General features: G+C 44.7%; 1 protein-coding gene across 3 annotated transcripts in view; it reads right to left on the bottom strand.

The window, feature by feature from the left end:
- Window positions 1-5,831: 5,831 nt before the first annotated feature.
- LOC140128969 (dehydrogenase/reductase SDR family member 4-like) overlaps window positions 5,832-13,004 on the bottom strand; it is a 28,529-nt gene continuing 21,356 nt past the window's right edge. Inside the window, exons 7-9 of one of the 3 annotated variants that reach the window (XM_072150646.1) lie at window positions 9,217-9,351; window positions 7,398-7,453; window positions 5,833-6,294 (exon numbers count right to left, since the gene is read on the bottom strand). In XM_072150646.1, coding sequence (XP_072006747.1) covers window positions 6,180-6,294; window positions 7,398-7,453; window positions 9,217-9,351 — 306 coding nt within the window. In that variant the 3' untranslated portion in view covers window positions 5,833-6,179. Of the gene's footprint in view, window positions 6,295-7,397; window positions 7,454-9,216; window positions 9,352-13,004 lie in introns of all 3 variants that reach the window. The other 2 variants (XM_072150649.1, XM_072150651.1) reach the window with 2 other exon arrangements.

The raw sequence follows: 13,004 nt of genomic DNA on the forward strand, positions 1-13,004 counted from the left end.
ATTCTAACAATCTATTCAGTAGGACTATCAACCGTGTATCCACTTAACTTCTGCACAACTGAGGATCCCAATCCCATTTATAAGGCAAGAAATCCCACTTATTAAACCTGACAGGACACACCTGTGAAGTGAAAACCTTTTCTGGTAACTACCTCTTGTAGCTCATCAAACCGTAATCAATGCAAAAGGTGGTTACTTTGAAGAACCTAGAATATAGACATATTTTCAGTTGTTTCACACTTTTTTGTTAAGTATATAATTCCACTTGCGTTGAAGGGAACCTGCCACCAGGAGACCGTAAAGGAGCAGCCCCCCCCCCCCCACACACCTTTGCGAAACCACTCTTCCATTCGTCCTTTTCACATAAATCCCTGTTGGTCGCACTAAAGCACAGCACACACAGATCCGCTCTATTCATACAGTTACACACACAGCTCTGCATCATCCATACAGTTACACACACAGCTCTGCATCATCCATACAGTTACACACGCCACTCTGCATCATTCATACAGTTACACACGCAGCTCTGCATCATCCAGACAGTTACACATGCAGCGCTGCTACATCCATACAGTTACACACACAGCTCTGCATCATCCATACATTTACACACACACACAGCTCTGTATCATCCATACATTTACACACACAGCTCTGCATCATCCATACAGTTACACAAACGGCTCTGCATCATCCATACATTTACACACACGGCTCTGCATCATCCATACATTTACACACATGGCTCTGCATCATCCATACAGTTACACACACAGCTCTGCATCATCCATATATTTACACACACAGCCTGCTTCATCCATAGTTACACACACAGCCCAGCTATACATACAACCCCCCCCACACACACACACACACTTCCCCTGTTTCCCTCTTCCCCTACTTCTTACCCTGTCCCAGGGCAGCATGTCCCCATTCTCAGTAGTAAATGGTGATGTAAGAAGCATGTGATCAGTCACATAATTCTGACAGCACCGCAGGTCCTGTAGGACACCCGGGAAAGGGGTGAGCTGTGCAGAGGCTCTCCTCTCTGGGAGATCGGGTGCAGCTCTATATCAGGGCATCACCCGATCTCCATTACAGCGGTCAGGAGGGTCTAGCAGTCCTGGATCCTCCTGACCTTCGTTCTATAAGATGCAGGCACTTTTTAGAAAATTTTCTTCTTGCTAAAAAGTGCGTCTTATAGTCCAAAAAATATGGTACTGTATATTCTGGCGTATAAGAAGACCTGGTGTATAAGATGACCCCCCTACTTTCCTGTTTAAAATATAGAGTTTAAGATATATTCGCTGTATAAGACTACCCCTTTTCCAACGCATACAAAACACCGGTAAAAATTTAAAAAAAAAACAGATTTGAATTTAACATGGTCCTTTTTTAATTTAAATTCTTATGACATGCAGGCATATAGCAGGAAAACTGTAGCTCATAAACATAAGGCATACAACAACAACATTACCATCGTCCATTTTACTGTAAATGTTACCATACTGTACCTTAAATTTTTATTTTATTAAATATTCCATGCCATGTACTCAGAAGCGGGAAAAAAATTCCAAATGCAATGAAAATGGTGTAAAAACGTATTTGCGCCATTTTCTTGTGGGCTTGGATATTACGTCTTTCACTGAGCGCCCCAAATGACATGTCTACTTTATTCTTTGGGTTGGTACGATTAAGGAGATACCAAATTTATAAAGGTTTTATAATGTTTTCATACATTTACAAAAATGAAAACCTCCTGTACAAAAATTAATTTTTTGATTTTGCCAAATTCTGGCGCTAATAACTTTTTTATACTTTGGTGTAGGGAGCTGTGGGTGGTGTCATTTTTTGCGAAATTTGATAATATTTTCAATGATATCATTTTTAGGACTGTACGACCTTTTGATCACTTTTTATAGATTTTTTTATATTTTTTAAAATGGCAAAAAAGTGCCATTTTCGACTTTGGGCGCTATTTTCCGTTACGGGGTTAAACGCATTGAAAAACCGTTATCATATTTTGATAGATCGGGAATTTTCGGACGCGTCGATACCTGATGTGTTTATGATTTTTACTGTTTATTTATATTTATGTCAGTTCTAGGGAAAGGGGGGTGATTTGAAATTTTAGGTTTTTTTATTATCATTTTTTTTATTTTTATTTATACTATTTTTCAGACTCCCTAGGGTACTTTAACCCTAGGCTGTCTGATCGATCCTACCATATACTGCCATACTACAGTATGGCAGTATATGGGATTTTCCTCATTCATTACAATGTGCTATCAGCACATTGTAATGAAGGGGTTAAAACGAAATAGCCTCGGGTCTTCGGAAGACCCGAGGCTACCATGGAGACGGATCGCCGCCCCCGATGACATCACGGGGAGCGGCGATCCCAGGTAAGATGGCGGCGCCCATGCTCCACTATCCTTTTGAGGCTGCCGGCAGCCCACGCTGTGAAAACACCCGCGATCGGTGCTAGCAATATGCAGCAAAGACTTTCCGGCTATGGAGAGGGCTCAGCCCATGAGCCCTCTCCATGCAGCGCGACCCGACCGCCGCCGTGAATACACGGCGGGCGGGCGGGATTACCGGCGTATACAGTAAGACGACCCCAGAGATGACAGAAGATTTTTCTGTCTTCAAAAGTCGTCTTATACGCCGGAATATACGGTATGTATATTTATAAGGACCTTTCAAATACAGCACCTATAACACTGTGCACCATGACCGATGGGTTCTCTCCAGCTCCTCCCAGTAATTTGTAATATGGATTCAAGATAAACCAAACTAGGGCACTGAGAAGCAACCTCCTTGCTACTCTTCCCACATGTACCCAGCCATGGCCGGCGCCAGCACCCGGCTTACCCGGGCAAGTGCCGGGGCCCCAGAGGTCCCAGAGGGGCCCACGGCACCAACTGGCAACATAAGTAAACTCAATTACATCGGCATACTTGTTGCCGATGTAATTGAGATAAGCGCTGCACTCACACTGCCGGCGCGTCTGACAGGGGGCGGCACCGCAAGCGGACCCACACAAAACATAATAGCATCGGCGCGGCCGATGTACTTCTGCCGCGGAGCGTCTGATACTGTGCAGGACGGTGCCGACGTGATGACGTCACGCCGCCAGCGTCCCTGCTGCTGCACAGTAGACGCTGCTGTCACTCGGAAGATGTAGCAGATGAAGAAGATGCGAGCAGCCCTTGAGGTAAGTTAGCGTTTATTATTTTTTTTCTGGCCACTAATAATGTGTATTTTATAAATTAATGGAGCCTGTGTGTGTATGGGTGGGGGGGGGGGAGGGGGGTATATTAATTAATTGAGCCTGGGGGGGAATGTTAATTAATGGATCCTGGGGGGGATGTATATTAAGTATATTAATTAATGGAGCCTGGGGGGGAGGGGTTGTATATTAATTAATGGAGCATGGGGGGGATGTATATTAATTAATGGAGCCTGGGGTGGGGGTGTATATTAATTAATGGAGCCTGGGGGGGGATGTATATTCATTAATGGAGCCTGGGGGTGGGGGTGTATATTAATTAATGGAGCCTGTGGGGGGATGTATATTAATTAATGGAGCCTGGGGGTGGGATGTATATTAATTAATGGAGCCTGGGGGTGGGGGTGTATATTAATTAATGGAGCCTGGGGGGGGGGTATGTTAATTAATGGAGCCTGGGGGGGTTGTATATTAATGGAGCCTGGGGGGGGGGGAATGTATATTAATTAATGGAGCCTGGGGGGCTGTATATTAACAGCGCATGGGGGGCTGTATATCAATATTGGTATCTTAAGGTTCTGCGTTTTTAATGCCACCACATGAGTTCACTGCTAAGGGGCCCAGTGAGGCGCTGTCGCCCAGGGGCCCACTGAAACCTGGAGCCGGCCCTGTACCCAGCTATCTACAATTCACCCTGAACCTCCATGCTTAATCCAGTAAGTTCAGCTCTGTGTACACTAAACTCCTCTCTGTGCTGCAAACAGATCCTACAATTGCAAGATGCTCATTTCAAAGCAAGTGCAACACCCCTGCCAATGCATAGGCAAGGTGGTTGGCCCTTCCTTGTCAGGATCTATCTGGTGAGCCTGTGCAACTCATCCAGAAGCTACTGCTAAGTAAGATGCAACCGCTGCCTGGTAAGGCAAGAGTTAACACTGTGAAATGTTCTTGTCCAATGATATGTCATGTGATAAGGTAAAGCAAGCTGGAAGCTTGCTTTACCACCTGAATATAAAATCCCCTGGTGGGCGGGAGCACAGGGTCTTGGTCTGCAGAGTCAGTCAGAGTGGAGACTCGATCTTGGAGCACATGTCAGCTCCAATAAGCAGAGGAAAGAAACAGCACATGTCTGTGCTGCAACAGCCAGTGTTCTAATACCAGGAAGCAGAGGTGCCTCAGGCCACTGTCTAGCACCCAGGGCAAGTCAGGAGACTTAAGCCCCAGAGCAGAGGTCCACTATCTGAACTCTGCTCCATCTTTAACAGTCCAGCCTGAAGTTACCACCACGCTGTGAACAACCTTCCAGCTATCTCCCACCAGCTCACCAGCTTACTGATTCTGATGCTACCGTTTGGCCATTGCCTGCTGTTTAAAGTTGAATAAAGAACTGTAAATTGATTTGCACAACATTGCCTCCGTCTAATCTCTGGAAAAGGCTGCTTACCACCACGGGCTTCCCCATCCATCACCCAGGGATTCCTCCTTCAGACACCTCAGGGGTAGCCCCAGGGAGAAACCATTGCTTCAGCTTCACCCTCCATATTTCTTGCAGACACCAACTGCTGGAAACCTCCCAGGCTGCCTCATACCAAGCATCGTGACATCAGCGTGCCCTAGGCCGCAATCGCCCTCCCCAGTATTCTGGGCCCCAACTGCCTCCAGGCCCCAAGAAAAGGCTAGGCCTCGGTGGGGGATGTTGTACAAGGGATAGGCTGCAAAATGTTCATTTTGGACATCAGAGATTGGGGCAGACTTATCAGTTTGTTTATGACAAAGGTTTGTCATAATATACATCACTATGGACTTGAACTCAGGCAGAGACTCTTAGTAATGTGACTTCTGTCGCCATTATCAGATGAGCAGAAGTTCTCTGTTACTACTTTCAAGGTCTGATTGCAGGTGTTCCCTGTCAGTCACACTTTATCTACCATTATGACTCTATTGTTATGCTTGGACATCCTTTACTGGATACCGATTGTTCCTGATGGCATTTAGTGGGACCGGTTATATATATTTTCTTGTTTATCTATGCAGCATTCTGTATTAAAACTGCCTAAACAGCCTAAAACCCCCAATGAAGCCAGTTTACTGGTGATACATGTTGGAGGGGTGGCTAATATATGGTTTTAAATAGCAGTGTTGCAGTTTCCTGAGTGTACTAAAGTGTAATGTATGGCCTAAATCACTTAGTAGATAGTCACTGTTTACCTGAGCAGTACCTTCTGAGCAGTTTAACCCATAGTGTATCTAGCCCTGGGTGTGTTTACATTTTATAGAGGAGGGCTTCCATTCTACAGTCTATTTATTACATTATTTCTATTTATTTCACATATATAACTTGACATTACAATATGAGACAATTGGTAGTTATTCCTCTCTTATAATAGAATTAATTTATAGGGTAGTATTAGTGGCTCCCTAATGAATTTCTCTAGTTTGGGTGTCACACTTGCTGGAATCAACAACAATGCAATATAAAGTGAAATATTTGTAGCAAGTTCAGTGCATAACCTACTAACTTTTTCAAAATGAGGAAAAAAGTTAAAGAAATAACAATGATGAATAGCATTACTTTATTATTTTTAAAATCTGTAAAATATTTTTTACAATCTGTTTACACGGCTTTCATCCTTGTTGAGCATAGTTTTAGCCACTACAGTTTTACATCCATGATGCAGAGATATATTTATCTAAAATCAAGCATTTCAAAGTATTGCAAAGAATAAAATATTTGAATTTTATATTCTAAGACAAAAATTGCCCCCTCCTGTAACTACCACGGTTTCCCTGATACAAGATGCATCAGGAGAGCAAAGATAAGACACAGTTCCTGCAGGTTCTGTGCCTCCAACGTGGTATAAAACAGATCACTCTATAACAGACATAGAAACCTCAGGGAGGCTCCAAACTGCCATAGAAATAGATCACCTACCCCCGATGCAATTCATAGACGAGGATACCCCCCTCCTGCAACCATCATGGTTTCCCCGGTTATGTAAGATGCATCCGCAGAGCAGAGGAAAGACACTATTCCAGCACATTCTTCAGGTTCTCCCATTCTGAAGGCCAAAAAAAATGCATCACTGTATCACTTACATGACACATACATGTTAAGGGACATCTACCACTAGGATCAAGGATTGTAAACCAAGAACACTGACATAATGGTGAGTGTCCCCTCTGGAAGATCTGCTCTTCTTTTAGCTTCTTATTCCCTGGTTTTTACAACAATTATACAAATGAATCTGAGGGACTCCGGACTCTATAGGTTTTAATGGAACTTGGAGCCCTTCAGGCTCATTTGCATAAATTTTAAAGCCTTCCATTTAGAAAAAACAAGGGTATAAAAAGCTTAAAAAAGTGGATTCTGCCAAAAGGAGCATACAACAGTATGTCAGTGTGATTGGTTTACAATCCTTGATCCTGTTGGTAGATGTCCTTTAATAATTACATTTTTATATGCATTTTAGTAAAAGAGGGGTGATTTGAAATTTTGAGCCCTCAAATGTCTCATCTCATTAATACGTACTGTATTAGGATTCCAGTATACACATGTTTGCAGTTCTCAGAATGCAAACAATGGTCCCATGAGCCGTTGTTGGTGTCTCGTGTGCTATCAGCAGCTGAGCTCTGCTGCCGCATCATTGACAACTGAAAAAAGACTGTCCAGGCCACAAACACAAGCAGGAATAGGGACTGCTCAGACACAGGGTCATGGAATCCACGGCCATGTGTACGAGCCCTTAGAAGTGAATGGAACTGTGTGTTAGTTGTTGAAACAATGGCCTAAATTCCCATTGTGTGCATGAGGCCCCATTCTATGCTTCCAGCAAGATCTACTATAGATCACTTTATGATAGACATGGGAATCTCATGGAGGCTCCCGACTGTCATAGAAACAGATCACCTACCCTCAATGAGGTCATGGACGCATCAATCTCAATCAATATGGCAGAATGCAAGTGGCAAGTCTGCTGTATAATAAAAACTTAGCCCATGAGCACTTCCCTCTGGTTCTGTATTTGTTCTATCAATCTGATGGGTGCAGATGTACATGTAAATAAATCCCTTCAATTTCCAGAGATGTTGATGTGTAGTGTTTTTTTTTTCTACTATGATAAAACGTGTATAGTATGAAAATTATTACTACTTCAAGGTTTACCTGCTAATTCCTAGTTTCAATTTTATTTCATTGTAGAGTGTTTCATTCTTCCATAACTGCCATAAGAAAAAATAGAAGACTAATATTTCTGTACATCTCATCATGCTCTAACTTTACAACACATCACTTAGCCTGGCCATACAAGAAAAGATCTGTTAATAGACAAATAATTTTTATAAAAAGTAATGATCCAATGCCAATATAGTATATTGTCCTACATGCTTTATTTGATTGATTGGGAAATCCTTCACCACCTCCATCAAATCCAAATCTTTGCATCCTTTATTTGATGCTGCCTTACTGATTGCAATGTAGCTGGTAGTTGGTTCCCAAACAATGTAGTCATTTTACGTTTCTACTGTCAGATCTACTGATAAGTTAGTTCTGTTTTTTTTTTTTTTTATTCAATTTAGTACACCACTGAAGTCAGGCAGCTTTTTTAACAATTCAGGAAACCCCCTTTAAGTGATCACCTTTAAAGGAAAGATAACATCTGAGTCATACATAATAAAGCAGCATCAGTAACAGACTCATATTTAAAACCCTGATGTAGATTATGTCTTTTTGATCATTTTTTATGGTCTCCTTTTCCTAAAACTGACATTTGTAATATATGCTTAGCTTATGAGCTGTGTAAGGTATGACACACACAGCAGATTTCCTCTAAAGGTGATTATTTCTCACTTAAATGGTTACAAGTCCTTCCATCTTACCTAAAATTAGCTGCCAGTCGAACACTGTATCTTAATTACAGAAGTTTTTCTGATATGCAATTTAGCTTTTCTGACTCATCTCTGGTATCTGTAACTCTTCTCTCTCTCAGGCTGGCAGTGAACCATGCTCCATTATTCTGACTGACAGCTCTGTGTCTCTTCAAATCACTGCTCTGCCTCCTTGTACTCAGGGACTGTCAGCTTATATTCAACTACAGAAATATAAAGCTCTGTGTACGGATGGGAAATATTGGGGCTCATTTACTAAGGGTCCATGGAGCGCATTTTCATTGGGTTTCCCGACGGTTTCCATTTGGCGCATAATTGCCCTGGGATTTTGGCGCACGTGATCGGATTTTGGCGCTTTGGCGCCGGCTTGCACGCAACAGAAATCGGAGGGTGGGCCTTCGGACAACCCGACGGATTCGGACAACGCGCAGGATTTAACATTTAGAATTGTGACGCAAGACACGCACTTTCAAGCACTGTGAAGAAGAAGGTGAACTCCGGCGGACCTCGGCGCGGAAGCGACGGATGCAGCAAAATCGACGCACGACCTTAGTTAATCGCGGCAGACCCGAATCCACGTCGGGCAATGCACTGCGGGATAGCGTCAGGACCAGGTAAATAAATCTGCCCCATTGTGTCAATATTTTTACACTGTGCCTTGTGTTACATTCATGACATTAGCCTTCTTATAATAGCAGACTATACACCCTGTATGTAGTTACATTAAGTGCTGTTTGCTATTGTTAAGAGGCTAAAGGACCTGAGATGATTTCAACCTGGTCACATGACATGAACTGTGACCAGTAAGGCGGCATAAGGCATGGGAAGGATTAGATGGGAGGGGCAGGATGAGCAGGACACGCCCCCTCAGATGCAAGTGAATATAAGATAAAAGGTGATTTATGGGGATGTAATGGAAACCATTTTTAGCTAAACGAAGCGTGTCAGTCAGTTAATAGGGCTCTATAGGAACCTTCGCTGACTGTATATGTGCAAATGCGGTGACAGATTCCCTTTAAAGGTGTTTTTCTGACTTATAACAAAAGTTACCGAACTTAAATACTATTAAGGTATTTATATCAGAAACACATACTTACAATAGAACTAAACCTGGTGCGAATAAAGCCTGGAGCAAGGCAGTTCACTCGGATGTTCTGAGTTGTTAAATCTGCAGAAAGGACCTTGGTTAAACCAAGCAATGCAGTTTTACTGACATTGTAGGGACCCAAAGCCTGAAAGGAAAAGTGCATGATATTGAGAAGTTATTAAATAACATCATATATTCTGAAGATAGACCTTTAAGGCTGACACATACATATATCTGTATTATATGTGATAGTTTAATACAAACACGGTTTAACAAAAAAAAAAAGAATTAAAAAAAAGCCTGTAGGACTCATGTACACACTTATGGTCCAGGGGGGCGTGGCTTGATGTCAAACTGAGCGGACATATGCTGAAGAGCTCTTGGGCCCTAACCTGATGCCCGAATCCCAGGGAAGCCAATCCCCACCTCAAACCCTCCTCATCTGTGTCCCCTGCGTCTCGTGCGTGGTCCGTTCCAGTGTGACACCGTTTCCCGGCAGATAATGGGTTGTCCCCCGTCTGATGGTACGGTGATATCTGCCTGCCTCCACTCCTACGCTGCAGCGATATCGCAGCCATGCCGCATTCTTACTACAGCCCTGCTGCCCAGAGAGTCTGTGAAGCCCAGCTGCCATCTCCTTCACACGGCCGGCCGGCGCCATCTTGCAGGATACCCTGCTTCTACACCCTGCTGCCACAACAGGCGGATTACGCCCGGAGGCTACCTGGACTTCTCCTGTGTAGGAGGTAGGAGACAAACCTCCCCGCAGGCAGCTCTTCATTTGTGACACCCTCACTGGCCCTGCACATATAGTGTGCCTGCTCTCCTGGTGCCTGCCTATATATTAACCCCTACTGGGACAGAACTGTGTTGCGTTGATGATAAGCCTTTGGAGAGGATCCAAGGGTGCACCGCAATCTCCCAGGTGTCACGAATCCTGATCTATCCTGACACCCTATCCAGCTGCCCTGGTTGCCGCAATGGGTAACAGGAGGAGGACAAACAATCTAAAATGGTGTCCTGCACCTCTGCACCATCCTCGGATGGTGAATCTATCCCAGATGACCATCAGTTTCAGTCACTGGAGCCAGTCAAATGCTGCCCAAAAACTGGGGAAATTCTCTCGTACACAGCCTTGCTCTCCTCTGGGGCCTCTAGATTCATCCCCCTCTTTGTTTGAGGGCTCCCAAAGTCCGCCTTAACCTACTTTTTCAGAGGACACGGTGGCTGAGTGAGTAGCACTTCTGCCTTGCAGCACTGGGGTCCTGGGTTCGAATCCCACCCAGGTCAACATCTGCAAAGAGTTTCCTCCCACACTTCAAAACATACTGGTAGGTTGTTTAGATTGTGAGCCCCATGGGGACAGAGACCAATTTGATATGCTTGTGCAGCGCTGCGTAATCTGTGTGCGCTATATAAATAAAGAATTATTATTATTTATTATTATTATTATTAGGACATAACTGACCCACCGGATCCGTCTGCAGCACTGGATCGCAAGTTTGATGTGGTACTGTCGGCCATGAGGTTCTGTGCCAAGCCAAGCTAGTTACAAAAGTTGATGAACTGCAGCAAGACTTTGTGTTGCTGAGACATGATGTACATAAGGCCAAGGAGAGAATCAAGGAAACTGAACGCAGGGTGTCCAAGGTCGAAGATGTTCAAAGGCTGATGACGGCACAAATTGGTGACCTCCAGCGACAAATGACAGCGTCAAAAGAGCGGATGACCTTGAAAACTGGATAAGGAGGAACAACTTTGAGTGGTTGAGCTCCCTGAAACATCTGAGGGTCCTGATCCTGTATCCTTTTTTGAAACCTGGCTTAAAAATGTACTGCCAGCAGATACCTTCTCTCCTTTCTTTTCAATTAAAAGGGTCCATCGAGTGCCATCCCGGCCTGGCCCCCCATGGGGCAACCCCAGACCCTTCCTTGCCTGCCTGCTACACTTTCGGGACAGAGACTCTATCCTTAGGGCAGTCCGTACCAAGGGGGAGATTCTGTACGTCTTCTATCCTGATGTTTCAGTCTCAGTAAGGAAGCAACGTTCGCAATTCACTGAAGCTTGTGCTGGTCACCGGTAAAAGGGATACAAGTACTCTATGATGTACCCAGCTACGCATTGTGGACGGCCAAAAGAACCGATTCTTCACCTCACTGGCTGAGGCTCTTCACTGGGCGGATGCTTCCCCCCGGGCAGCTCAAGGTGCTAGGGGATCTCCCCCTCCTGAATGAAAAAGGACAGATGTTTTCTCTTGCTCCCCATTCTAATAGTGTTGTTACTATCATCCACTCAGCATAGGAGGGTTGAGTTTTTCCCTCCTGTTATTATACTGATATCTTGTTTCTTCATAGTACAGCTGGTTGGTTCTATATACCACATTGCCTATCTTGTCTCTTCCCATCTCCACCCTCCATCTTTTCTACTACCCCCCCCCCATCTCGACCTCTTTTCTACTATCCCCCCGCATCTCGACATCCCCCATCCCCAATCTTCTGAATATGGCTGCCTAAAGCTATCCTGGAAAATGCTTATCCTGTGTCAGGATAATTGGTAAGGGTTTGTTTTAGTTAGGAACCACTGCTCTTGTTTGTTGGTTAGTTAGTGGGTATAGGTCTGCACTACTGCTAGGGTGTTAGACACGGGGTATTTCAGGGTCGTTTGATCGGTGTCAGGGCACAGAAGGAACAAGATCCCACAAATTCCCAAACATCTTTCACCAGGTCTGGCCACTAGAAGTAGCAGGAGATGAGGGCCACAGGGTGCCCAGCTGTGGCCGAAGAGCAGGTCTAACATATGTCTTGCCGGGAGGTAGCTGCCGAAGATCCACCGGAGCTGCAACAACAAGCTGGTCAGGAGAAATTATGTTCCAAGGAGCCGGTTCCTCTCCAACAATATCCGAAGCACGGGACAGGGCATCAGCCTTGACATTCTTGTCAGCCGGACGAAAATGGATCAGCAGGTCGAAACGGGAAAAGAACAATGACCACTGCACTTGCCTGGGATTCAGGCGCTGGGCTGTCTGGTGGTACAGCTAGTTCTTGTGGTCAGTGGACACACTAACGGGATGGAGAGCACCCTCCAGAAGATTCGCCATTCTTCCAGAGCAAGTTTGATGGCCAACAGCTCTCTGTCTCCAATCGAATAATTTCTTTCAGCTGGAAAAAATGTGGTCTTGGAAAAGAATGTGGAAGTTCAGCACTTGGGCCCTCTCTGAGTGAGCATTGCTCCCACGGAGGACGCATCCACCTTAAGATTAAAAGGTTTGTTCGTATCAGGCCTAGAGAGTACTGGAGCCGAGGCAATAGCGGACTTCAACTTGGAGAAGGCCTCTTCAGCTGTAGGAGAGCAGGCATGTGGATTGGCATCCTTCTTTTTGAGTGCCACGATGGGAGACACCAGAGTAGAGAAATGGGGAATAAACTGTCGGTAATAATTTGCAAACCCCAGGAACCTCTGTATGACTCGGAGGCCTTCTGGGCATGGCCACTGAAGAACTGCAGACAGTTTCGCGGGATCCATCTGGAGGCCTCTGTCGGAAATTATATAACCGCGGAATGGAAGGCTGCGCTGCTGAAACTGGTATTTCTCCAGCTTGGCGAAGAGATGATTGGCACAAATTCGGCCAAGAACTTGACGTACATGTGTCTGGTGGGATTCAAGTTCCGGAGAATGCACCAAGATTTCATCCAGGTAGACAAATTCCTGAAAGACAGCAGGGGCATTACACAGTTCAAAGGGCATTACTAGATATTCAAAATGCCAGTCCCGGGTAATAAACGCCGTGTTCCACTCGTC

The sequence above is a fragment of the Engystomops pustulosus genome, chromosome 1 (genome assembly GCF_040894005.1).
Source record: "Engystomops pustulosus chromosome 1, aEngPut4.maternal, whole genome shotgun sequence".
NCBI lineage: Eukaryota > Metazoa > Chordata > Amphibia > Anura > Leptodactylidae > Engystomops > Engystomops pustulosus.